Below are 27,775 nucleotides of genomic sequence, written 5' to 3' on the forward strand. Positions count from 1 at the left end.
AGAACAATGATTCTGGAATCAGAGGACTCGGATTTAAATTCTACTTCTGATTCTTGTTTCTTATTATGACCATGACCTCCCTGTGCCTCAATTTCCTCATCTGTAAAATGGAGGGACTTGAACTGGAAAACTTCTAAGATTCCTTCTGGCTATATGTTCCTACACATTTTTTTTTCATTTTACTCTAATCTGAAGCAGCCTCTAGTATTTTTAACCTCAGGAGATGGGCCAGAGTCCAGATTTTAACAATTAGTACAGAGAGAAATGCTTTAAGGGTTGCTGACTCATAGCAGTTTTGACAAACAGCAAATACTTTTAACGTGAATGAGACAGCTCCAATGAGATTCCAGCTCATGAGACCCAAGCTACTGATTGGCTAGGGAGGATAAATCTTTGTAGATAATTAAAATAACCTGATTAACTCAATGGCCTTCACAGGTATCATTGGATAAAACAACATCTTCTCCTTAACACCTATCTTCAATTGATTTTTTAAAGATGAAAATTGATATCCACAGTCATATTTTGCCTAAAGAATGGCCTGACCTGAAAAAGGTAACTTTCAATGACCTTGCTGAACTTCTGCTTTCCTCTGTGATTTCTCCATGTTTATGTTACAATCCTTTTTTTTTTATAAAATAAAATATTAGGTTTCCTTAATTTTATGGGATTTAATTGCTATTGATTATAAATTTGTTTTCCATGTTTCTGACATTTGTTTTGAGAAACAGCTTATGGGAAGAAATCAAAATTTTGCTACTTTTCAAATAATCATTATTACTATTATTATTATTATTATTGCCATATATCACCCCTTATGAATCATAAATCTATCTAGTGGAAGTCAGTTTTATTTGCTTTAAATCAGGTTGTAAATGAACAAACAGATGCATAGGGATGTGTCACAGCTGCAGAATCGAAAACTGGGATTTTCAAGTAAATGACCATCAAATTCATTTGCATAAATTTCCCAGAAGATTGAAAGCCTGGCAGTTTTACAAAATCTGGATAATAATTTTTACAGAGAGATGCACAGCTTTTCACCTTTTTGTCCATGGCTTTTGGCTGAACTTCAGATGATCAGAAACTGAGAGTATTCTCCCAGATTATGGAATCTAAGGTTTTCATTTTACAAGTTGGGAAAAGGAAAGCCTAGAAAGCTGTCTGAACCAGCTCAGACAGGAAGAAAGTCATAGAGTCAGGATCTCAAACCTCTTTTCTGATTCTATATGCAGAAAATGTAGGTTCAAATCCCAGTTCTCCTTTCTGGGAATTGGTTTTTCCCCATCTGGAAATGATGGGGCTAGATTCAACATCCTCCAACATCCTCTATGAGTCTAAAATCTCTGCCAACTCTAAATCCTATTTCTGTCTAGTTTGCCTTTCTCTTTGCCTTATGCTTGATAAATTTGTTATGAAGAACAATGAAGCTACAACCTCAGAAACTAGAATAAAGGATGCATCTTTTGTAAAATGGGTTTGCCTAAAGAGTAAAATGTGACGTTTCCTTAAGTCCAAAATGTGCCTTTCTTCTTTTCACAATGAGTTTTTGAATGAATGTTTCTTAATTAAATCAGAAGTAGGACTTTTTTTAATTTTTATTTAATAATTACTTTATATTGACAGAATCCATGCCAGGGTAATTTTTTTAGGACTTTTTTTAAAAATAAAATTAAGTTAAAATAGTTTTCAGCTTAGCTCAAACTAGGAAAGCCTTTCTTTCTCTTTTTAAAATACAGTATTCAATCTTCTAGAACTTTTATACCACTGAGAATATTCTACCTCCTCTAATCCAAGTAAGAAAAAATAAATTAAACCCAAAATTTCATTTAAGTTTTATTCCAAGCACAAGGAAACTTATTTTTCCTCTCTCCATGTGCTCTGAAGGATTGGTAATCCTAAATTTTCTTTATATACTAATACAGGTGAAAGCTCAAAATTTTACTTTCTTCTGAGAATTAATTACTCAGGAACATATGGTTCCCCAATACTAGCAGCCCAGAGATTAAAATTCTGAAATGACCCTTTTTGAAATGTTGTAGACCAGAACTATAAAAAAGAATAAAGAAAACAACTCTAAAAACACATGGGAGAAAAAGGGGAAAGAAACTAAAAACAATGAAATTATCACCTAGAAATTTAACCCTACATAAAAAAATAAAAAATGTACCTTTGTATCTTCTTTATTGAAGTGAGGGCCCATGGATGTGAAATATTATCTATACTTCCAGACTATGTAGAAGGAATGGTTGGTTTTGCTCAAGTGCTTTGTTTTTCTCTTTATCTTTTTATTCTTAGTTTCAAATGAATTTGACATATAAAGAAAATATCAATTTTAAAGTTTTAAGAAAAGCTATAAATGTCCACTCTATACATTTCTATAAACATCATCAATAAAAATCTTTAAAAGTTGTTTCCTCTCTACTCTTTTCCCTGCTGACAAAAAAAAATAAAAATAAAAAATAATAATAATAATGTGACTAACATCTCCGCTAAGAACTTGCTCCTTAGCATCCTTTTGACCCAGTTATGTATTCCTGAAGGACAAGCAGACTCTCTTTAATGTAAACTATTTCATGAAATAAAAGCACCAAAAACTCTTAATTCATAAATTTTTGAGACAGAAGCAATTAGACCTATTTTCAGTGCATTTAGAGCTAGGAAATGATAGTAATTTTATTGCAGACTTTAGGCTGGAGCATCACATTGTTTTGTTTTTTATTTTGCTTTTTGTTTCCTTGAAGAGCTTATATACTAAGAGGATTCATACAAAACACCAAGAATGATAAGCACTGAACTAGTTCTTTATGGGTCTGGTACCACCAAATTCCAAAGCTAGATTCTAGATACCAAACTTTAATTCAGGCTTTAAGACTTTTCATGTTGCACAGACCCACTCATGAGGAAGTCAATCCTAAGAATTCCCAACAACATTTCCCTCTTATTATCCCACCCTGAAATATCACCCAGTCCACAGGACCTATAGTTGTTGATTGCTTCCTAAGTATAAAAGACCAGAAGAACATTTATACAGAATTTGCAGCTTTCATAAGTAAAAAGAAAATTAAAAACTCCCAGGCTCCATATTGCTAAGGTCTAGGAGCTGATGGCAGTAGTTTTAACTGATTTTTAAGTATGAACTCTCATGTGGGGAGAGTGGAAGAGGGTCAAAAATTCTCAAGAACAGGGCCCAGAAGTAAGAGTTGTGCTATATATATTCCTTCAGAAATAATTTAGATGGGAACTGAGATGACCTCTGCCTCAAAATTTCTCCCATTACCTCTAGAATATATTCAAGAGTCATTTGCTAATGATATTTTAAAATTAAAAAACAATCTATTTTAAGAATCTGGTAATATTTAGCAGTCATTTACATTTTAGTGTGAATGAATTTACTCTGCTACTTTCCTTATAACATTTAGCTGAGATTGTACACTACTGATATATATATATATATATATATATATATATATATATCTCAATCAGTAGTCTAGGATCTTAATCCAGACTGTATTTGAATACAGGTCCTAGCAATACATAGTTGTATGAAGAGGAGTTGCAATTAAGACATCTGGGTTCAAATTCTTTCTCTTCCACTTCTTTCTTTCCTAGTGTGCCATACTAACCAGCAGGGGCAGTGAACATAAAAACAGCTAGTCACATAATTAGTGTCACAATTGAAAAGAATAGGGCAAAGTTGGACATGAGGTCAGTATTGAATATATTGAGGAAATTATTACAAGTATACAAGTGTGACCTTTTCCACATACACTCTGTACCCTATCATCTTGTAGGAATAAGCTCCATCAATGTAAAAGTCTCTAACTTCTAGTTATAAAAATCTATGCCCCCCAAATTGCACTTATTTAACATATATTGGATTAAATTGCTGCCTAGGGGAGGAAGTGAGGGAAAAGGAGAGAAAAAAAATTTTTGGAACACAAGGTTTTGCAAGGATGAATGTTGAAAATTATCTATACATATGTTTTGAAAATAAAAAGCTTAAATTAAAAAAATTTTATACCCTATAGCCTTAGATAGTTGTTTGAGGTTCACAGAGTTTAAGTTATTTGTCTATAATTATAATGACAATCAGGGAATATAAAGCCTAGATTTCAAGTCCAATATGCTATCTACTACACTAGGGCTTTCCCTCCTCTTAAAAATCCACTTCAGGTTGTTTTGTCTTAGCATATTATGGCACTTGCCCCATTTGACTTTTACTTATTTAATTACTTATTTTGTCTTCCCTACTAGAATATAAGGTCCTTGAGCATAAAAATTCATTTTTATTTATCTCATAGTACCCAGCACAATACAAATACTGAATAAATTTAAATGCTGCTATTTAAGGTTAACAGAGTAGTTTATAACATAATGGGGGTGTGGAAGATAGATAGAAATTGTGATCAGCCCTCAGAGTCTCTGGGAAGCATGGAGACTGGGTGCATAAAATGAATTAGCATATCTTATAACTCATTCAATCAGTGCTCCCATTGAATAGAATCAGAAAAAGGAGCTTATAGAATCATAGATTTAGAGCAGAAAGAGACCTTAGAGGCTGAGACCAGTCGTTTATTTTACAGATGAGCAATCGAAGGTATATAAAGTTCCAATGACTGGCCCAAGATCATACAGTTAGTAAGTGTCTAAGACAGAATTGAGCCCAGGACTTCCTGACTCCAAGTCCAGAATCCTATCCATAACTAGAGACTGATGAGTAAGAATGTTTTTTAAGAGTAGGAGGAGCAGAATTGCCTGTTTGTCTTCATTCACTTATTCTGACCTGTTTGAATATCTTCTTATTCTTGCATTTGATATCCTGGCACTAATAAAATCAGCAGTCACCCTCCTCTACAGTCTTCCACCTAAGTACCCTGGGAGACCTGGCCCTGCCTATTTAACAATGAGGTCAAATCTGTTTTCCACATCTCACCTCTTCCACTGCCCAGTGTCCTTATGCTACCCATCAGCTGTTCAAAGTCCTTTCCTGAATTATCCTGGCTCAGGCTTACTTTCTGTTCCCTCCTCTGTTCCTGTTTCAAAATGATTTTCTTCCCTAAAATCACAGACCTTTAAAACTACAAAGAACATATATCTAATAAATTTTCCATCCCATCATTTCACAGATTGGAGGAGATAAAGATACTAGCTATGGGACTCTGAACAAGACACAATCTCTATTTAACTCAATTTTATCTTCTATAAAATAGCAATAATAATAAAACCAACTTCCTAGGGTTGTTGGATTTGTAGTTACATGAGCAATCATCTTTTCATTATGCTATGTTATAGAAATTATTGTTTTATTCCATAAATTAAAAATTAATTTTTTAAAATTCAGACCTTCGATTACTTTAGTCCATTTTGTACCATACTGCCTCAAGATTTCCTCCAGTGCTCTCCTGAACATCTTCCATGTCAGTCCACAAAAGGCTTTCCTTCAAAGACTAACTTCAGCTTGATTTCCAAGCAATGAACCAAACCATCAGACTTGTTCTATAACAGTTTTCTAATTATGAGACAGATATCAATAGCAAATTCAATGACTGGGCACATGGCCAGAAATTCAGTTACTTTAAACGCATATGCAGACTTGGGTAAATGGAACAAATATTGTTTTGGTCCATTTTGTATTATGCTGCCTCAAGATATCCTCCAATGTTCTCCTGAACACTTTCCATGTCAGCCCACTAATGGTTTTTCTTCAAAGACTAACTTCAGCTTGATTTCCAAGCAACGAACAAAACCATCAAACTTTTCCTATAACACTTTTCTAATTATGAGCGCAGTTATCAATAGCAAATTCAATGATTGGGCATATGGCCATAAAACTCAGCTACATTAAATGCATATGCAAACTTGGGTAAATGGAACAAATAAAGATGCCAGAGACACAAATAAATTCGATAAAAATGCTTTTCCTTTTCAAGGACCCTCAGGAGGTCATGATATAAAGCATATTAGATGTAACATTAAAGGTTTTCCTTTATTTTAAAAATATTTTTTGATGTATACAATGCAATTGAAGAATATTCTTTCCCTCTTGCATCTGCTTTTCTTACCATTTCTTTCTTTCTTTTTCTTTTCCATTTTTTTTTGCAAGCTCTATAATAAAAGCATTAAAAGAATAATCTGGTCTTAGGTATCATTTTAGAACCTCAGGCTTCATTGAAAGAATCAATGCTTCTTTTAAGCCCATCGTTGCTTTTTAAATATTAATAGCCAAACCAAGGTGACCTTTACTTTGCAGCTGAAAGAAGAAAAGAGGGCAGGCAGAATCAACAAGGCATTGGCTAATCATTAGCTGATTGCAAATGAGGAGGATCAAAAAGCCAGTTAAGATGTGCTTTTCATCTTTTCTGGAAAAGAGTGTTGTTGGGCCTAGTGGTTATTGCTGAAAACTTAGGAAGCATCCCAGCTGGAGAGACACATTTTATGGAGCTGCATTTGGGTATTTCAAATTCATTAAGGTCCACCTTCACGAAAAATAAAGATTCTAACAAAATGCACTAAGAGTGAGATTTGTGTGAGAGATTTGGTGCTGTGAAGTCTTAGATTGGGAGGCAGAAGATGCTGAATTCAAATCTTAGCACTTCCACTTGCTACCTCTATGACACTAGGCAGGCCATTTAACCTCTCAATGCCTCAATTTCCTTGCCTGTCAAATGAGAATGACTTCCATGATCCCCACTAACTCTAAACGATCCTGTGACTCGCAAAGTAATTACACAGAAGACAGATTCAAATTGTAAGAATCCCTTCCCCTAATAAACTCCAAGGAAGTCAAGCAAATCTAAGGCTATTATTTTAAGTATATATATATCCTCACCTGCTAATCACTAATTAATTGCTAATTAATGATCATGATTTTCTTTTAGTACTTTTAGTTTTTAGGAAGAAACTATAATAAGCATAGCATGGTTTTGTGTAATAATCATACATTAAAGTTTGGTTTTCACAAAGAAAATAAATTAGAAGTTATTTGATATTAACTTTACAAAAAGAGTTCATTATAAATATCCTTTGAATTGGGTCTCTTTCTCTTATTTGCTATGTAACTTTTACAGTGGCCCTAGGTATTTTTGCATATGGAAAAGAAAGAACAAAATATGTCCCTGTATGAGGTACTGGAGGCAGAAAATTGAAATTCAGTCTAGTGATAGTTTCCTATAGTAATTACTTTGAAAACTAGGCATTGAACTGTTGTCTGGGCTGTTCTTTTGAATGTTGTCAGTTTCTTCTAAATTTGTGTTCTGGGACAAAGCTCCATTCACTCTGCCTTAGTTATATCTCTGAACTGTAGGAAAAGTCATCTCACCACTCCTAGTTAGCTTATCTATGAAAAGAAAATAATATTTGTATCACATATATCACAGAGTTATTGTGAAGAAAGTTCTTTGTAAATGTTAAATTACTTCATAAATGTAAGCTATTATTTATTTAAGAGGTAAGCTCTTGAAAATGATTCAATTTATGAAAAATTAATAAGCAGGTAATTTTTCAGTTATATAGCTATTATTTTTATTTGAAGTTAAAGCATCAAATTAAAATGCCTTGAAACTCTGTGTTGACTGCAATTGCCTGCAAAGATTCTATAAAGTTCTTTGAACTTGTTAAATTTCATGGAATAGTCCACAGAGAAAAAATCCAAAGACTATCAACAAGTATTAGTGGAGTTCAACTGGAGTCCTACATTAAAGGAAAAGAAAAATAACAGAAGGGGAGCTTGGACGAGAGAGGAAAGAGCAGCTTTACTAAAAACTAAAATAATTACAGACTCCATCTATATCTAGTAGATATTTAAACCAGGAGTCAAGGCAAACATATCTTAGCACACATACTCCTAAGACATTTAAGGATTTCTGAAATCATGAGGAAATAAATGACTGCAAAGCTTCCATGAAATTTATAGTTGCTTTGGTCTAGGATTTTCTTCTACTGTTTTCATTGATATTATTTTACATGTGAATTCCTGGGTAGAGCAGGGGTTTGTATAAATGAAATCTGTTTCTTTAAAGATCTTAAGACCTCTAAAGAAACAGATTTCACTTATATAGAACTTACTATGTATCAGGCACCATGCTAAATGATGTACAAATATTATCTCCTTTGATCTTCATGTCAGCCCTGAGAAGTAACTGCTATTATTATCCTCATGGAAGACATGGATTTGAACTGCTAATTAGTATCTGAAAATTGATTTAAATTCAAGCCTTCTTGACTCCAGGCCCAAGACTCTGACCACAATCTCAATAAATTAGGAGGCTAGGTTATCTGCTATGATAATAAAAGCTGATGTTTCTATAGTATTTTGAAGTTTGTTAGGTGGCATAGGGGATAGAGTATTGGATTTAGATTCAGGAAAAATCATTTCAAATCTGGGCTGAGACACTAGCTATGTAACCCTAAGCAAGTCATTTAGTTAAATGACTCAGTTTCCTCAGCTGTAAAATGAGCCTGAGAAGAAAATGGCAAACACCCCCGTATTTTTGCCAAGAAAATCCCAAATGAGGTCACAAAGAATAAGACATAACTGAAAAAAAAACTGAACAAGAAAAGCAAAAATTCATTTAAAAAACTAGAGAGGGTTAGCAAGGATCCAGCTGAAGTTAGTTACTATGTATTTGTAGTGAGAAAATTAAACTCAATTACTTTAACTTATTCAATGACTCAGCAGCCCTAAAGCAATAATGAAGAAATCATATGTAGGGGTTACAAAGGAATAAGGATTCACAGGGCTAGGATGGCAGATAATGAAGGGATACAAGGGATTCTGGTATAGTAGCTACTGAAACTCATTCTTCATCAGGCTGTGTGCACTCTGGACCTTCTCTACTGCAACTTTCCCCCTCTTATGCATTATCTGCCCCCATTAGAATGTAATGTATTTGGCAAAATAACTGTTTCGACATGTATACATATATTGTATTTAACATATACTTTAACATATTTAACATGTATTGGTCTACCTGCCATCTGGGGGAGAAGGAGGGGAAAAATTGGAACAAAAGGTTTGGCAATTGTCAATGATGAAGGATTACCTATGCATATATCTTGTAAACAAAAAGCTATAATAATAATAAAAAAGAACAAAAAACAATGTAATGCATTTGAGGACAGAAGCTGTCTTTTTTCTTCTGCATTTGTATTTGGGGGTATTTGTACCTCCAATACTTAGCATAGTGTGCATAGTTAATGTTCAATAACTGCCTATTAGTCAATTGAATGATTAAAACTTTAAAATTCCATATAGAAATTGAATGAAAGTTGGATATGGAAGCAAGTTAATAAGTGAATGAAAAGATATTAAGCACTTATTCAGTGTCAAGCACTGTGCTGGAGTAGGGAGGAAAGACCTGGAAAATAAGGATTCCTCAAGAGACTGAAGATTATGAAAATTGCAAAATATAGGTTTACTGAGAGACTGAGAGGTAGAGGTGCATAGGAGGCTGTAGTTAGAGGTGGATTTTACATTTCCAGATCTTTGAGATGGCAGAATCTGAGAAATACTGAGATCTTGGATGTGTTGGTATTTGACTGAATGGAATGAAGGAGGGTGCCAGAAATTTAGGAAGTGAAGGAATCATGACAAATCACAGCTTTTTTTTAGCAGGATTATCAACATGAATAATGAAAGCCTTGAGGAACATATATTAAGAAAGAGAAATGACCTCAAAAGTTATCTAGTCCAATTCCTTCATTTTTTCAGGTGGGGAAACTGAGGTCTAGAAATGAAGATCTTACAGGAATTAAATAGCAGAACCAAGATTCAAACTCAGGTCTTCTAACTCCAGATTCAGTGCTCTTTCTACCATACCACATTGCTTCCCATTATAGGAGATGGTGATGTAAAGAAAAGGATCATGGGCTAACTACTAAATTTGTTGTTGAAATAATTGCAATAATGGCCAAGTTGCTAATTAAAAACAATGAGAATGAAGAAAAACTTGTGCAAGTAGTATGTATGATTCCTGAAAAGCCGTTATTGCCGTTCAAGGATGTGCTAACCCTTCCTCCTGCCTCTTACATCTTGGTTCTATGATTCCCAACCTGGTATTCTTGCCAGCATTCCAGGCTGTCTTTTCAAGGAAGCCTTAAGAATGATAAGAAAGCACATCACCATTCTACAGTTTGAATTGTAGAGAAGAAAGTGAATTTTTTTGAAAGTATATCACCTAGTTTCACTAAAAATCCAGGGAATTGAGATAAAATCTGAAACAGGGAATCAAAACTGGAAGCAATTTTAGAGATCATCTAATGCTTACATTTCACAGATGAAGGAACTGAGGTCCAAAGAGAAAAATGTTTTGCCCAAGATCAAATAGATGGAAATGACAGAATTGGGACTTAACTTTAGGGCTCCTAACTTCAAGCCCACCTACAAAACTCATATGAAGAACATCCCCTTATACATCCTTTCATCTTTGTTTTTCCATCAGTTTCCAACAGCCCAACAGTGAGCCAAATATTATTCACTACAATATATAACTAATAATGAATTCCAAAATAAAAAAAAGAGGCAATGATGTCATCAAGAAATTTATCAGAAGAAGAAAAAATGGGTTGGTCACATGGGAAGAGAGAGAATGATATGAGCACTGCCAGAACTTCCACTGGTACATTTGTGGTGTCAGAAGAGACCAAAAGAGACCTTCAGTCAGTCTCATAAGATGATAAAGTCTAGAGTTCTATGGGGGATGGATAGGTGTAGATGAATTGTTTTGGAAGGAACTTCCAAATTAATGAGATCACAGATCTATTTGAATATTTTAGTTCATTTCTATTTGAGTATTTAGTTCATACCATAGTCATTATTATTTGTTTTTAGGGATTTAAATACTATATTCTCTGAATCAAATGTTCCTATGAATGATGGGCTTGTTTCCATTTCAATCCTTTGAGAATTTAATTGTGCTTTTCTACTCTCTACAGAGATATGGCTACGGAGGATGGGTGCAGCTCCATCACGACAGTAAGGTTGGTACCTTTCCTCTCTTCAGGTTTTATGGACCCACTAGTCCCCTACAAGCACCCAATGCAGTATAGAACCTACAGAAATTTGTGTGATTCCAAAGGAGGGCCTCCAAATAGCTGAGTTACTTTATCTCCCTGATTAATTTGGCATTCTCTGAAAGGTTTCTCAGGGTTATTAGGAAAAAATGGTTACCTTCTAAGAGCAGCATTTTAAAAAGATGAAACTGTAGTCTGAGATGCCACTAAAAAACTTCTTTTTGCCCTAAAATCAATTTGGACATTTATTATTCTGCCTTTAGGAAATGACCTAGTCTTCACCACAGGTTATTGCGGTTATTAAGGTAGGCTAAATAAATGGAGTATTTTGGATTCTGGTGCAAGTTAGAGAAATTAAATATCAGAGGCAAAGGAGAAAAGCCTTCACTGGGGCCAGAGCTTGATAAAAGTGAAAAGGAAGGAAGGAGAAAGAGCCTCCAGGCAATCCAATTTGCAAATAATTAGGCCCAAGGGTGAGCTACAAATCTGGCCCTGGGAAGGACTGTATCCCCTAACTTTATTCACAGAGTAATAATGAGCTATCATTAACACAGCTGGAGCCTGCTTAGCATTTCTTCCTCATCTTCCACTTTTCTGAATCTTATTTATGCTTTCTGTACAGCACATAGCATAAATAGGATACACAAAAAGCGCGCATTATGCCTAGCTTTCTAGAGTCCACAACTTTAACTGGTTGGTTATTTTATTAAAGGTAAAGTACTACAAGGTGGAGATGCTTCATGGCTCCCAAGTAACCCAAATCTTAGGAACTCCGTGCCTAATTTTTATGCCATTGTTTCAATTTGAAATTTGACTCTAGAACAGAATCTGATTGCTCTGGAAATACTGTCTACTACAAATATGTACCTACATGTAGGGAGTCATAATATTTTTTATATAAGGTAATACCATCTTACAAATGAAATTATGGTGTTTGAAGTGGACATTATTGTGCAAAGTGATTATGATATGAGCATACCATTTGAAATGTTGCCTAGAGAACTGTTATTTTTGCAAAAAAAAAAAAACCCTTATTATTACATTATAATCAAATCCCTCAGTAGCATCACTTGGCCAATTATCCAAGACACAAATCAAGTAAAATCTCAGAATTCAAAGTTCAAAGGGACTTTGTTAATGATCATCTTGTTCAATTTTACAAATGAGGAAAATAAGGTCAAAGTCTATATAAAACAGAGACAAGGTGATTTGAGTTGAGGTTGGAGATGTAGCTGGAGCTATAGAAAGTTAAGCTTTCAAGGCAGTTAGGAATTCTAACAGGTAGAAGTGAGAAAGGAAGGCACTCCAGGGGAGTTGGTGGGAGATGCCATGCTGTGTATGATTAATAGCAAGAAGACCAGTTAAGAGTTCACAAGGGAGAATAAGGTAAAAATAAGCCTGCAAAGTTAACCAGGGGCAGGTTGGGCAGGGATGTAAATACTAAAGAAAGGAGTATTTATTTTATGCTAGAGTCAATAAGCAACAAAACATAAACCATAATTAGATTTTTCATAAGCCCTTAAATATCTGATGACCTTGTGAGATCATTAAAAGCAAACTTCTCATCAATCATTTTGAGATTTAAATTTCATAAATAGCTGCTAATACTGAAGAACTTTGCCACCCGTCTCTACTTTGTAATGTGAAGGATTGGTTAGATGACATGCTTCAGAGTCAGCTTGTCTCTTGAGGTCATGATGAAGTGCTCCAATAATGCCTCTAATATTAATGATGTCCATTACACACACACACACACACACACACACACACACACACACACACAGGTGAGTATAATATGTGCTCTTTACCTCACCCCACTGATACAGGTACAGACCATCAACAAATGGAAATACAAGGGAATTATTCACAGATGATAGAATGAAAGAAAGGAAACAAGTAATTATGAAATGTCTGCTATGTTCCAGACACTGTGTTAAAAGTTTTATAAATATTGTCTCATTTAATTTTCCTAATAAACTGGGAGATAAGTGCTATTATTATCTCCATTCTATAGTTGAGGAAACTGAGGCAGAAAGAAGTTAAGTGACTTGCCTCCACCCCTAGTAAATGTCTCAGGTGGAATTTGAATTCAGGTCTTCTTGATTCCTGATCTAGTACTCTAGATCTAGAAGAAACCTTGGAGAACATCAAGTTCAAAAACTTTAACTTTAATTTTACATATGAATAAACTGATGCCATAAGAGTTTTAAGATTTTTCTCAAAGTCACAGACTGTGTTTAAAGCAGCATATAAACACAGAATCATCCTGACTTTAGGACCATCACTCATAGGTAACACACTAGTTACCTATCTCAGAACTGTAGAAGTTATGACTGTAAAAATGCAAAATAACTTTACTTAAGTATTTGCACTGGACAGAGAGGGGGAAAAAACAATTTCAGATTTGAAAGGGATTTTTGTAGCCAACTAATACAATCCCATTTCAAATAGAATTCTCTCTACAACATCCATGATAAATGTTCATCTAGTCTTAAGCAAAGTTTCAATGAAAGACTCCCAAACCTGTTCATTTTGCTTTGGGACAGCTTCATAGTTGGAGAAAGAGAGTGACAGAGAGACAGAGAGACAGAGAGACAGAGAGAGAGACAGAGACAGAGACAGAGAGACAGACAGAAGCTGGTGGGGGGGTGGAGATTGATAGAAATTTATTAAGTACTTATACTCTGTGCTGGGGATATCAAAACAAGAAAACTAAACATTCCCTACTCTCAAAGTGATTACATTCCAAAAGAAGAAAATAAAACATAAAGAGGAGCTAGAAAAATGCAGATAGACTGAAAGACCAGAGCATCATTGCTGGGGTTCCTACTAATGTAAAAGAGTTTTTCCTTACCTAAAGCCTCTTTGTTATTTCCACCTTTTCATTGCTCCACTGTATGCCCCCTTGAGCCCAAGAGAACTAATCTAACTCTCTGTTATATGATAGACCAACTTGTACTTCACACCTTCCATGACCTATTAAATTGATGTTAGGTCATTCACCAATCTAGTTGCCCTGCTTTTCCCCAGTTGCTCATCAGCTGTTCTTTCCAAGCTGTGCTGCAAGAATGTCCATAATGTGGATAAGCAGTCAGAAATTTTAATAAGTATTGATAATTATTCTTAAAGAAAATTGTCAGTAATCTAAGCAGCAGAATGATATAATCAATAGATTACTGCACTTGAAAATAGAAAGATGTGTATTCAAATCCCACCTCTGATACTTACTAGCTTCTTGACCATAGGCAATTCATTTAAACTTTCTGTATCACAGTCAACACCTCAAAATTATAATTTATTTATGACTGGGAATTGGATTGGGGAGAAGGGAAGTTGTAACTGATGATCCACATCAATAGATCCTTGATAAAGTGAAAAGTCAGAGATATGTATACACAACTTTATTCAAATGAGAACAAAATAAAAGAAAAAATATCTATAAAAGATAAAATATTGAAACTTATAAAATAAGAAATATGATCTTAATAGACCAGTCAGAAAAGGAGAAAACAAATAAATCATTCATGAGCTTCTCTGCAAAAAACACCAGGACAAATCCATTCTGTCAGTGAATTTTTGCAAATTGTTAACTATATACAGGATTGACTGGAGTGGGGAGAGATTGAAGACAGAAAAATTAGCTGGATGACTAGATGTAATCTTTATATTTCTAGACTATTTTTAAACATAATAAAAATGGCATGCTAATTCAACTCTTTTATGAGACAAATGTAGTTTGAGCTCATAAAGTTGATTCATGAGAAATATAACAATTATGACACCACTTTTCTTTCACCTTCCCCAGGTAAATAGCAATAATGAAATTTGGGATTTTTCACTTGCAAAGTATTTTCGTTCTTCTACATTCATTTAATAAAACTAAACTTCTGGGACAACTGGTCTCAATGCCTAATTTAACTGAGATTTGAGCTTCCCAAAAGATCTCCCTGAAACACTTTACAATTGTTTTTCTCTCTGTTTTCCTTCTCAGTCCTTAATTCCTGAATAGACCTGGAACAGCGCCAGTGACATTTGTGTGTCATTGTAGAGTTTTATAAAGATTTCAAAGAACAATACATTTCTCTTTTAATTAGTATATATAGGAAGCAGCAAATGAAGCAAGTGTACTTTTGGCACCTCTGATACTTATTAGTTTATCGACTATAGGCAATTCTTTGACCAGTGAAAACATAAAAATGTTTCAGAAACCATACACAAGAGGGCTGGAACAAAAATCATTCCACATCTGTGGGTCATTCTCATCAACATTTATTGAAGACTTACTATGTGCTAAGCATTCAAAGACAGTCCCTCTTTCAATTATCTTATGATCTAATTGGAAATTGCACAATAACTAGCTCAGTGCCTATTACATAATATGTCTTTAATAAATGCTTGTGGATTAAGTAATGAATAAAAATACATACTATATAAATCTATTATTCTTGATGAGATCAGTTGTTTCTTTGCATTTGACACCTAAGCCTAACTAGTAGGAATGAGCAGTAAACAAAAAGAAGATGGCTACTTTTGGAGAGGGGGCAGAAAGTAGGCTTTAAATTAACCCCTAAAAATTCCCTCAAAATATCATATTAAAGCTACAAAGGACCTTAAGGATCATCTGGTCAAATTCCTGTACTTAATAGGGAAGGAAACAAACTCAGAGAGGCAAGTCACTTGTTCAAGGACACAGACAAATCCAAATCTCACAGACTTGAATACCTTGAGGATACAAAGAACTAGAGATCCTCTTGTCCAAATTTCTCATTTTACTAAATAGAAGAGAAAGACTCAGAGTTAGTGTCAGAGCAGGAACTAGAATCCTTTTCTCTTATGTTTCAGCCCAGCTCTCTTTCATTCAGGCTACTTCAATCTGAGGAACAAGATATACAGTGATTAGAATGTCAGGACTAAAGTCAGGAAAACTCATCTTCCTGAGTTCAAATCTGGCTTTAGATACTTACTATCTGTGTGACCCTGGGGAAATTACTTAACCCTGTTTGCCTCAGTTTTCTCATCTATAAAGGTGACCTAGAAAAGGAAATAGAAAAGTACTCCAGTATCTTTTCCAAGAAAACCTCATATGAAATAATGAAAGATGAGATGAGGCTGAAACTACTCAACAACAAATTTAAATCTGATTTCCTCAGGGACAGGAGAGTTGGGGGTCAGAGTGTAAATGCCCTTCCAAGACATCAGTCTTTTATTTCATGACAAATACCTAACCGGGAATTTGGCTCTTTAAAACTTCCACATGTACCCTGTGACCCAAATTCACCCCATCCAAGCTCCTTCTTTTACTCTTCGGGAATGTTTAAGTTGTGTAGCATGGTAATGTTCTAAGGGGGGAGAGAGGGTAAGGAATAGAGAAGAGGGGGAAAAGAGAGGGACAGAGAGAAGAGAGAAAGAGAGAGGGGAGGGGGAGAAGGAGAGAGAGAGAGAGAGGAGACAGAAAGAAAGAAGGAGGTAGAGAAGAAGGGAGGGAGGGAGATAGAGAGAGACAGGGTGGATGCCATAATGATAAAGGAAGCAGTCTTCTTTCTCTTACCTTGCCATTCAAACCATTGGTCCCACTTTCTGTAGATCAATTTAGTTGGTATTCTGGAGCAGAAAAATGCTGTGAGGTGGCCACTTGACAGTGAGCAGATAAACTTCTTACACCAGGGCTAGACCTTGCTTCTTATTGTAAGGCTGATCTTCAATTTGATATCACCATACCCAAAACTCTCCCTAAGGAACCCTAAAAGACCACCAATATGAAAAACCAGTTGGAGTCTGCTTCTGTCTCCACTCTCATTATTCTATCACAAGTTCCACAAACACATAGTTCTACTCATTCCTTAACTCAAGGATATAGTAACAATCTTCTTACTTAGAAGAATACAATTTCTTATCTTCAATTCTTTAAAAATCTTCTGTGGAACAAATTGCCAGCCTCTGGACAAATTCCATCTCTACCTCCCACCCCATAGCCCTATCCTTGTTTTAGAACTCCATGTAGGAAGATAAATTAGAAGTAGGTAGAGACCATAAAGTCAATCATAGAAATTTGGGTTTTATTAATATGATAAAATGGTATTTTAAAAAGATTAATTTGTTTATATACAGGATTAACTGGAGTGGGGGGAGATTGAAGGCAGGAAAATTAGCTAGAGGACTAGATTTAAAAAAGCTTAATGTGCTAATGTCCCAGACTAAGATTTTGACAATGGGAAGGGGAAGGGAAGGTAGATATGAAAGACTTTATAAAAGAATTTAAATGATTTGCTGACTTTGAAATTTAAAAAATATTAAGTATTTTTTTTGTACAGAGCACTATGTTAAGAGCTTGAGACACATAAAAAACTTTAGACAAAGCACTGTCCCTTCCCCCAAAAAGCTTTACAATTTAGTAGGGGGCTGTAACTCATATATGAATGACTATAATACAAAAGAGAATATATTAAATGCTCTAGAAAAGCAAATAAAGTGCAGTCATGTGAAGGTTTTGGTCATTGCTAAAAGGGAGTACAGAGGAAACTTTTATAGGTGGCATTTGAGTTGGCTTTTAAAGAATGATAGGAATTCAACAGTTACAGAGAAAAAAGAAGGCAGCTTTCATTTATAGGAAATAATAAAAGCCAAAGCATGAAGGGAAGTTTGGGAAAGGTTTTAATAAAGTGGAGAGTATGTGGAAGAGGGTACTCTCAAATCAGGTCAGAACAAGAAGATAAAATTAAGTTGTGGAAAGTCTTTGAATGCCAGGCCAATGGAATTTGAACTTTACTTAATTTATTTAATAGGAAATAGGGATTCATCGAAGGGTAATTACACTTGCATGTAATGGCATCATATCCCTGAAATCATAGTCCTCTTTGAGAATGAAGGACAAACAATAACAACAACATAACTAGTTTTATGTACAAGGAGGATTAAACTAACATTAATGTGAAGACTGAAATGAACAAATTAAATGTGGGGAGAAGAAAAAGGGACAAGAAGAAGAAAGTAAAAGGAATAAGAAAGGGGAAAGTTGAGAATGAATCAAAGGTTTTGAACCTACTTAACAAGAACAATAATTTTATTTGTTAGAAATTAGGGAGGACAGAAAAGGATCTAAATAGTTCAGCCTTTCCAGGAAAAATTATAAGTATTGTTTTATTCATGAAGAATTTTAGGTGCTAACAAAACATCCAAGTGGATATATCCAAAAAATAGAGATTTGTGAAAGTCTCCTATGAAGAGAGTCTTAGAAAAGTGACTGATTCCTGAGTTCAACCAGTTCTTCTTGTTCAGTCTAGTCATCCTAGCAGTTTGCTTTGTGATTAAAGTCAATGAGACAATGAATTATTGAGAACAGTATTATACTTCTGAATAATAAATAAATTAATATCAGATACTTAAATTGAATAAAATACTAATTGATTAAGTTCAATTTTGATAGCTTTTCATAACGTGTTAGAATACAGTGAGACATCAGAATCATCATGTCCATTCTCTATACATTAAAGATGAGTATACCAAGGCATGGAAATGAAATTACTTGACCTATTCACATAGCAAATTACTAAAAAAAACCCAGACTAGAATATTGATGTCATGATTTCAGGAGCCTAATTGGCATTTTCATTAACTTTTCTGAAGCAAAATTCACAAAAGGCACAAGAGTAATGAGCCATCAAGTCAACTTTTAAAGAAAAATTCATTTGGTGGAAAAGAAATACCAGGTACTAAGGAAATAGAGAGGCTAATCCATATGGAAGATGAAGAAGAAGAGCTCACATGGGAGTGTGGCAGCCAGGGGAAGAAAACATCTATTGCAGGGCTTCGTAGCATTCTTTGTCATGGACCTCTAGAAAAACTAGGAATTACTTCTCAGAATAATGTTTTATTTTTTTTAAATCCTAAATTTCAATGGAAGATTAATAAAAAAGAAAGATGAAACTTTTTCCCATCCAAGTACATTCTGAAATCTAGTCATGGAAGCTATGTTGCAGTAATTTCCTATTTTAAAATCTAGTTGGTTTTGTACAGTGGAGTATGCTATCAGCATTCACTGCCTCATTCCAACCCAATGTTCCATTATATCTTGTATTTTTTTGGTTTTGTTCCAGTTCAATATTTTTTTGACAACAACCTAGATGAAGGACAAGAGATATAGAATAATACATTTGTCCTGAGATGTTGGTAGTGAAAGCACAAAAAAATGCAAAAAACAAAACAAAACAAAAAGCCAAACTCATACTTAGTTAGATGCACAGAAGAAAACAAAAAGAGATATTGTAGGTCATACAAATGGTATGATTTTCTTACTATTTTTTCAACTTAATATAAATTTGTTTTTAAAAAAGTAAACAGTTCACAACTTATTATGCAATCCTCTTTTTTGTCCTTGGTTTATTGAAATATTGTTGATCAAACTCACAATAAAAATATTTTCAATGAAAAGAAATTGTTTAAATAAAATTTATTCAAATAGGTTTGCTAGTGGCTTAAAAAATTCACAGGGGAGACATTTCAAGTGAAAAACAAAGGTTCACTCTTGTTTTAGTAAATCAGTGCCACTTTTTTTTAGATTTTGGTTCATAATTCAATTCATTTGCAATCCCTGATTAATCTAATTGATCAAAGTTCAAAAGAATTTGGAAATTGAAAATGCTATCAACTGCAGCACCACAGCAGTATGCCTTCCAGAGGTCTATTTATGGTCATTGATTGACATTTGTTTCTCTTGTCTAAAACACTGAAAAGAAACATAAATTGGAAATACTCCTTAAACACCTTGTAAGATATATGGATACTAAATCCCAAGAAAAAGCTCTTTGTTCACTTTCCATCCTCATAGATGTTTTTATAGTGACTTTTACAGCACAAAACAGTAGATTCACAATAAATAGCCATAGGCCTACTATCACACTATTATTATAGTCTCCTAATTGCTCTTCCAGACTTAAACCTAATTTCTCTACTCTGAAATACTCATAGAACCCCATTCCAATTTGTCTCCATTCCACTGTCATTGTAATTTTCCTGAAATACAAATCTAACTATGTCTGTCTCTGTCTCTGTCTGTCTGTCACACACACACACACACACACACACACACACACACACACACATCACTCTCCAATAAATTCCAGTGGCTCCATTATCATCTCTAGGATTAGATATAAACTACTCTGTTTAACATTTAAAACTCCTTGCAATCTAGGTCCTTTCTATCTTTCCAATCTTCCACTCTGATAAAAAATGAAACAAACAATTTTTTTAATTTAGCACAGGGTTTAAATTTCTAACCAGAGAAAAGAAAAAATTTACCTTGGAGCACCCCACAATTTGTAATATAATATTATAATAAATAACTTGTTTTAAGACTAAAGGCCCTTAAGATTAATAAGTCAATAATGATTTAATAAGCACCCACTATATGCCAGGCATTGTGCTAAACAGAGAAGTACAAAGAAAAGAAAAAGGAAATGTCTGCCTTAAAGAAGCTCACAGTCTGATGGGAGAAACAAAATGCAAAAGCTGTGTACAAATAGGCTACATGCAGCATAAATAGAAAGTGATTGGCAGATGGAAACCAATAGAATTTTAAAAGATTGGGAAAGGTGGAATTTTGATTAGGACTTGATGATCCTAGGGGACCCAGGAAGCAGAGATGAAGAAGAAGAATATTCCAGATAAGGAGCACTGTCAAAGAAAATGCTGGGAGCTGAAAGAAGTAGTGTCCTGTTAGTGAAACAATAAGGAGATCAGTGTCACTGGATTGGAGTATATGCATGGTGTGTAAGGTACAAGAAGACTAAAAAGACTGGAAGCAGGATAAGGGGTGTAGTGCTAAGTTATGAAAAGCTTAAAACATTGAGTTTATTGATTCCTAGAGTTTATTGAACATGAGGGTAACATGGTCAGGGTAACACATTGAAAAAATCATTTTGGTGGCTGAATGGAGGATGAATTGGAGACCACAGAGATTTGCAGCAGGAAGACCAATCAGCAGGCTATTGTAATAGACTAGGTATAAGGACTGAAGGTCCTAAACTATGCTACAAGGAATCAGAAGGATCAGAGAGAAAGGAGTTGTATGGAGAGATTTTGCAAAAATAAACTCAAGCCTTGGGACCAGATTGGATATGTCAGGAATGGGATGGTGAGTAAAAAGTGAAGGATGACATCCAGGTTGTGAGCATGAAAGACTGGAAAGATGGTGGTGCCCTGAAAAAGTCAATAAGGAAACTTGGAAGGGGGCAATGTTTGGGGTGCACTTGGTTTCTTTCTTTTTGACTTAAGGGAGGTTATTTTAGATGAAAAACTGAGTTCTGCCAGGATTGCTGCAAACTGACAGAGGAAATTCCTAACACCAAGGCCAAGGTTGAGCTGTCTGCCTAAATTTACCTTTATTATCTCTGGTTCACCCCTGGCCTCTTTGTGACTGAGGGAAATTAAATTTACTGGAGATACGTGGGGAACAAGACAGCAAATTATATTATGGTGTCTGTAGATAGATAAGGAAAAGTTCAGAAAAGAGTTGAACTTTTCTTGAGATTTCCATCAGGCTGGATCATCTAATCTGAAATATTTCTAAATCCAATGACTCTCCTAGGTAGTTACCTTCTCTCTCATAGCCTAGTCCTACTTTTATGCCTCAAAATTGTGCTAGAAATGCCATGCTTACCCCAATCTCGAAATCCAGCCCCTAGTAATCTTCCCTTCCCCCACCTCATTTTCTGTTTTGAAATTTCTTCCTTTCACTCAAAGTGAAAGGTGTGACCCATTCTCTAAGGCTACAGTTTTGATTGAGTCAAGGAGATCTATAGATCCTATTCACACTCAGTTGTGATTGATTCAATCAAAAAAGTATTTCAGTCTGGACAAGTCACTGAGCCTAATGGCATTCCAACCCTACCTTTAATATCAGTTTTGTTTTGTTTTTTAACATAATGCTCTTCTCCCATATATTCTATGGTTCCACCATACTGGTTTATTTACTGATCCTCACACAGACTATAGCTCTGTGTTTTTGCCCTGATTGCTCTCCCTCTTGCCTGGAAGTCTTTACCTTCTCACTTCCATCTCTTAGAATCTTTTGCTTCTTCAAGAATTCTCTTCAATGCCACTTTACTTTCCATCCACTTTGTCTATATTTTTTAGATACCTCCTTTATGTAAATATTGTCTCCCCTATTAGAGTATAAGCTTTTTATAGACAATGATTGCTTTTTTCTTTTTCTCCATATGTTCAACATTTAGCACAACACCTCCCTGCATATAGCAAGCTCTTAATAAATGCTTTTTATTATTATATATTATTAAAAATACTGTTGATTATCTGATTGATTCACAATAGCCCAAATGTCAATTCTTTTTATTAAACCTTCCTATTCCCCCCTTGCTCAACTGTTAGTCTGTCTTCCCTGAAATGACTTTATATTTACATTGTTTATATGTAACTGTTGCCTTCTTCCTATAGAATTCAAGCCTCTTGAGGGTAGAAAATGTTTCATCTTTGTCTTTGTATCCTTAGTGCTTACCACGGTGCTTAGTACATACTAAGTATTTAATAAAATGCTTGTTGATTAATTGATTGACAAATCACTCTCTCCCTTCCAACTTTGAAATTCTGTGACTATTATTCTGTGAGATAAGCATAGGTTCCTTCAGCTTTAACATTGACACATACATTAAAAAAATATGATTTCCATATGAATACTTTTTTCTTTTGGAAGAAACTTTTAAGTACTTTTTTATGCTGATTAGCATTCTAATACTTAGCAGGGGGAAGGACTATGTGACAAATGAAATACATTTCCCAGATTTTTTTCTTAATGCCATCTCTTGATTTTACCTCCTTTCCTCCTCCCCCTAAAAAAAAAAACTTTTTAACACTCATACCTTTACAACTGAAACTGCATTTGGATGCTGATGACCAGGACACAGACATTCAGAGTTGTAAATAATTATGTTTGTTCTCCCTGACATGATTTCACAAGTCACTTGCTCAATGACTCTAAAGAATTACTGATCAAACATTGTTTTGGATCCAATGATCTAATTAAAAAGACCTGAATTCACTTTTTGTGTGAAATGTAATCTGAGTTTTAGATGAAGGTGTTAGGATAGCTCAAATACATAGAGAAGGAAAAAGCAAAGAGCTTTAGTTCAAATTGGTTATGGATAGGGCTTAAGATTGAGTCTTGGAAGGGGAAGGCATGGAAGAGGGGAGGGAAGAAAACAGCCAACCAAAGTACAGTGTTCTTTTTTTACCTGCTCACACCCACTTTACTCTCCCAATAGGGATTCAAAGGTCATTCTTGAGTCATTGAGGTGTCCCATAAATAATTTCCCAAAAGGCACTATGCCCAGAAAGAAAAGGGAAAGGTAAAAATATGCTAGTCGTACTAACTCCCAGTGAAACCTTAGGCAAGAACCTTTACTATGAGAAGACCAGAAAGGACACAGAGGTTAGAAAGACATGGATCAAATCCTATTTCCTATATTTTTGTTATCTATATTCCCCTGAGAATATTGCTTAATCCCTCTGTAAGCCTTGGTGTTTTCTCATCTGTAAAATGAGGGAGTTAGACTCAACAGACTATAAGGTTCCTTACCTTTCTAAATCTTTATTCCTATTGTTGAGGTTCAGAAGAGACCCATAAAGGTTAGAGGTCGCAGACTGGTGTCACAAAGTGTCTCAAAAGAATTTACAGGCTTGAAATCATATCCAAATCAAGGGGGAAAGTTTATTGTAATTGTTAACACCAATTGAAATGGGCTGATTTCCAAAAGAATTTAGCAAGGAACCAAGAGAAAGGAGATAGATTTACAGGACAGAATTGGATCAAAGCTTCATATTGCTATTTACTACTTTTATGGCTTACAAGTAGTTTTGAGGAGTGGTCTATTCACTATTGTCTCAGGAACTTGGTTATCACTGGCAGGTAAGATTTTCAATCTGACAGTCAGTAATGTCTGTAGGACTATTCTAAGGCCAGAAGACTTTGAAATCATTGACAGAGATTGTTAGAACAATAGCATTCTAAGGTCAGAAGTCCTCAGGATCACTAATATATCTTCCCTAAAATCTAAGGGAAGAAATATTATTATATTTCTAAGCCAAAGGACTTTTACAGTCATTGACAGATTGCCAGAATGATAGCCCTCCAAATTTGGTGGAGTAGGGACCTCAGGATCACAGATTCAAAAGCCAGAAGATTCTAGAATCACTGACAGATTGTTAAAGCAGGAGTACTCTAAGTTAGGGAACCTTAAAATATTGCTATATTTCCCCTGGAAGCTATACCATATCACTATGATTTCTCTCGTTCTTATTTTCTTCAAGTATAAAATAAAAGGTGTGGATTGCATAGGATGAAGTATTTCCCAGTTCCAAAATGATCCATTCATACTTAATTTTTTTATGACAAAGTCAACATTTGCAAAAATAAAAATAATAATAATAATAATGGCTTGAATGCATACCTTTTGATCCATCAGTGTCTTTACTAGGTCTCTATCCCAAGGGATTATAAAAGAAGGAAAAGGCCCCACATGTGCAAAAATGTTTGTAGCATTTCTTTTTGTGGTGGCAAAGAATTGGAAAATGAGTAGATGCCCATCAATTGGGGAATGACTGAATAAGTTATGGTATACGAATGTTATGGAATATTATTCTTCTATAAGAAATGATGAGCAAACTGATTTCAGAAAAGCCTGGAAACACTTGTATGAACTGATGCTAAGTGAAGTGAGCAGAACAAGGAGAACATTGTACACAGCAATAACAAGATTATGTAGTGATCAACTGTGATGGACTTGATCTTTTCAACAATGAAGTGATTCAAGGCAATTCCAATATACTTGTGATATAAAAAGCCATCCACATCCAGAGAGAGAATTATAGAGACTAAATGTGGATGGAAGCCTAGTATTTTCACCTCCATTTTTTGTTTGTTGGCTAATTTTTTTCTTTCTCATGTTTTTTTTTCCCTTTTGATATGATTTGCATAACATGACAAATATGGAAATATATTTTTAAAATTGCACATATTTAATCTATATCATTTCTTGCTGTCTATGAGAGTGGGGAGAGGGAGAAAAATTTGGAACACAAAGTTTTGCAAAAGTGAATATTGAAAACTATCTTTGCATGTTTTTGGGAAGATAAAATACTATTTTTAAAAAAAGAAAATAATAATAATAGCTAGATTTATATAGCACTCTAGACCCAGCACCTTATCCATTGCACGACCCACCTGCCCCTAAAAAGAGAGAAGTTGCTTGGTATAGTGGATAGAGCCCTGATTGGAAGCAAGAAGTCTTGAATTCAAATTCTTCCTCAGATACTTACTAGCCATGTGACCTTGAATAAGGCATTTCTGTCTGCCTCAGTTTCCTCATTTGCAAAATGGGGATAATAATAATAATAACTTATTTCTTAGGATTGCTTTAAGAATATGATGGGATAATATTTGTAGAGAATTTTGCAAAACTCAAAAAAAATTATATAAATACTAGCAAGTGTCCTTCTGAATTCTGCTGTATGATCTTGAGCAAGTATTAGCTCCTCAATACTTCAGTTTCTTCTCTTTAAAAAAATGTGATGGTTAAACTAGATATCCTCTAAAGTCCTTTTCCACTTTAATTTGATGATCCTCTGATTAGTTATACTTTGTTACAGAAATAAAGGGAAGCTTACTAAACCCCTTGAAGATTAACTTTAACCCTCTTGCCACCTGACTTTAATCAAATAAGCTATTTGTCCCAAACTTAGCTTTAGAATTTAAGAGCATATGTCCAGTTCCAAGCAACTATGTAGGCAGGAAGCTTTCAGCAGGAAAATATATTTCCATTTCTAAGGGGAAATAAAACTGAAGGTTCTGCAAAAATCTGTAATTTTTAATGGGAAAATCCTTCCAAAATACTTAAAGCTGTATTCTTTTTGATTCCAAAAGAACACCACCCACCTTGGTTTAATTCTCTTGAATTTTATCATCCTAGGGAGAAGCCAAAATGATGAAAGATGGAAGGCTCTTTCGAATTGTCCAAGAAAATTGCTGGGATCCAGTAGTTCGTATTAGAGAAATGGATCAAACAGGTAGGCTATTATTTTGTGATGATTACAGCTATCCTCTAGAAATTTATTTATTGAGATAGTATATAACAATAATAATAGTTTTGGATTTCAAGGAGCAGAGATTCGGCCAGGATAACTTCAAGATTACTATATAGCCATACTCTGGGCAAGCATTTATTAAGTATTTACTATACTTCAGGCAATCCCCTTTGGCAAAGGGGATTTAAAGACATAAATGAAGCAAACTATATCCTGGGAAGATTAATACAGGAAAGGTACATGAAAATATGTACACCTTCCATCCTTTACTACCATTCCAAATCCCTGCTTTGGCCTTATTCAGTAAAATAAGACTGCAGATAGTCTTGAAATTAGAAAGACCTGAAAGACCTGAATTCAAATCCGGTATAATTCTGGACAAATCAAAATCAATAAGCTTTAGTTTCCTCATTTGTAAAACAGAAATAATAGTGTCATCTCCTTATAGTGTTATTGTAACAATAAAATGAGATAACATATGTAACAATTTGTAAAACTTAAAGAACTGTATAAATATTACCTATTTTTATTATTGTCATCAAATAACTGAACTTAAGCCAAAAATATTTAACTATAAGGAAATGTAGGGATTACAGACTCTTATTGTTGAAGACAAAAGGAGCTGGATGTTCCTATCTAGGCTGAGCAAACAATAGGTCTGAACACAGGGCTGGTAGGACTCCTTTGGATTCCAAGCTGTACTCAATTACATACATCAATCACTCTGGCTGTCTCTAGCTCTGTGTTCCACCTTCCTCTGTAGGGAGGTCTACATTAAATGATAAGATTACAAACTCCAATTTCTATTTAGGCTTTCAGATTTACAAGGCACTTTGAGGAGGTGATCTCCCCAGGCCCTTCTTGTGCCAACATAATTGCAGAAAAACAGTGAACAGCAGTTCTTAGTCCTTAGTAATGACTTCTGGAAAAGGGGATTTAGAAGTCTACATAGAAAAAAAAAAAAGACAAAGCTCTTCCCCAGGAAATGAGAAGACTTGATCTCAAATGAAACTACTTCAAATCTCTTCCTCTCCAAGGGGAAAACTCAAGAAGACAGAACTCAGAGTAATTGGTGTCATAAACCAGTTGTTTATGACTAAACTTAAGTTTAAAATGTGCTTCTTACTTTTCTTCCTCTGCCCCCCCTTTCCATTTCTATGTAATTTCATTACTCTATGTTCCTTGTCCTTAGAAGAAGGAGATAAAATGATAAGCTCTAAGGGGAAAAGTTGCAAATCTGTTTGTCATCTTCAGGGGAAGAAAAGTTTAATTAGTGCTTTCAGGATCACTCCACCACCTGCCCCAAAGCAGAGCTGAAAAAGAATGGAATAAGAAGGGGCCTGTGACTGATGCCTGAATTAGGCTCAGAAAACAGTATCAGGAATGGTAAACCTATGCAAGTCCTGTGGGGGGTGAGGAGAGAGTAGGAAGGATAGGACAGCAGAAAGGAAGCAACTGGTTTATCACCTAACAGAGCCAAGTGAAGTTAAGGTGTTTCACCTGGTATATGACTTGGGGGAGGAAGAAGCCTATCGTGGCACAGTATATGCCAAAGATCTAGCATTTGGGGGTAGGAGGAGGATTTGTGCCAGGAGAGAAAAAAGCAAAATCTCCACTTCCAAATCCAGTACCCTTTTCACTACCCTAACAAAAAAAATCAGTAGTGATT

The 27,775-nt window shown here is 34.8% G+C and overlaps 1 protein-coding gene across 2 annotated transcripts in view; it reads left to right on the forward strand.

Annotated features, from left to right (window-relative positions):
* Positions 1-448: 448 nt before the first annotated feature.
* The window catches only part of ACMSD (aminocarboxymuconate semialdehyde decarboxylase), a 68,944-nt gene continuing 41,617 nt past the window's right edge, over positions 449-27,775 (forward strand). For both annotated transcript variants that reach the window (XM_051985778.1, XM_051985779.1), the window contains exons 1-3: positions 449-555; positions 10,936-10,980; positions 25,992-26,088. In XM_051985778.1, the coding sequence (XP_051841738.1) occupies positions 499-555; positions 10,936-10,980; positions 25,992-26,088 (199 nt within the window). In that variant the 5' untranslated portion in view covers positions 449-498. The remainder of the gene's footprint in view (positions 556-10,935; positions 10,981-25,991; positions 26,089-27,775) is intronic.

Source organism: Antechinus flavipes, chromosome 3, assembly GCF_016432865.1.
Source record: "Antechinus flavipes isolate AdamAnt ecotype Samford, QLD, Australia chromosome 3, AdamAnt_v2, whole genome shotgun sequence".
NCBI lineage: Eukaryota > Metazoa > Chordata > Mammalia > Dasyuromorphia > Dasyuridae > Antechinus > Antechinus flavipes.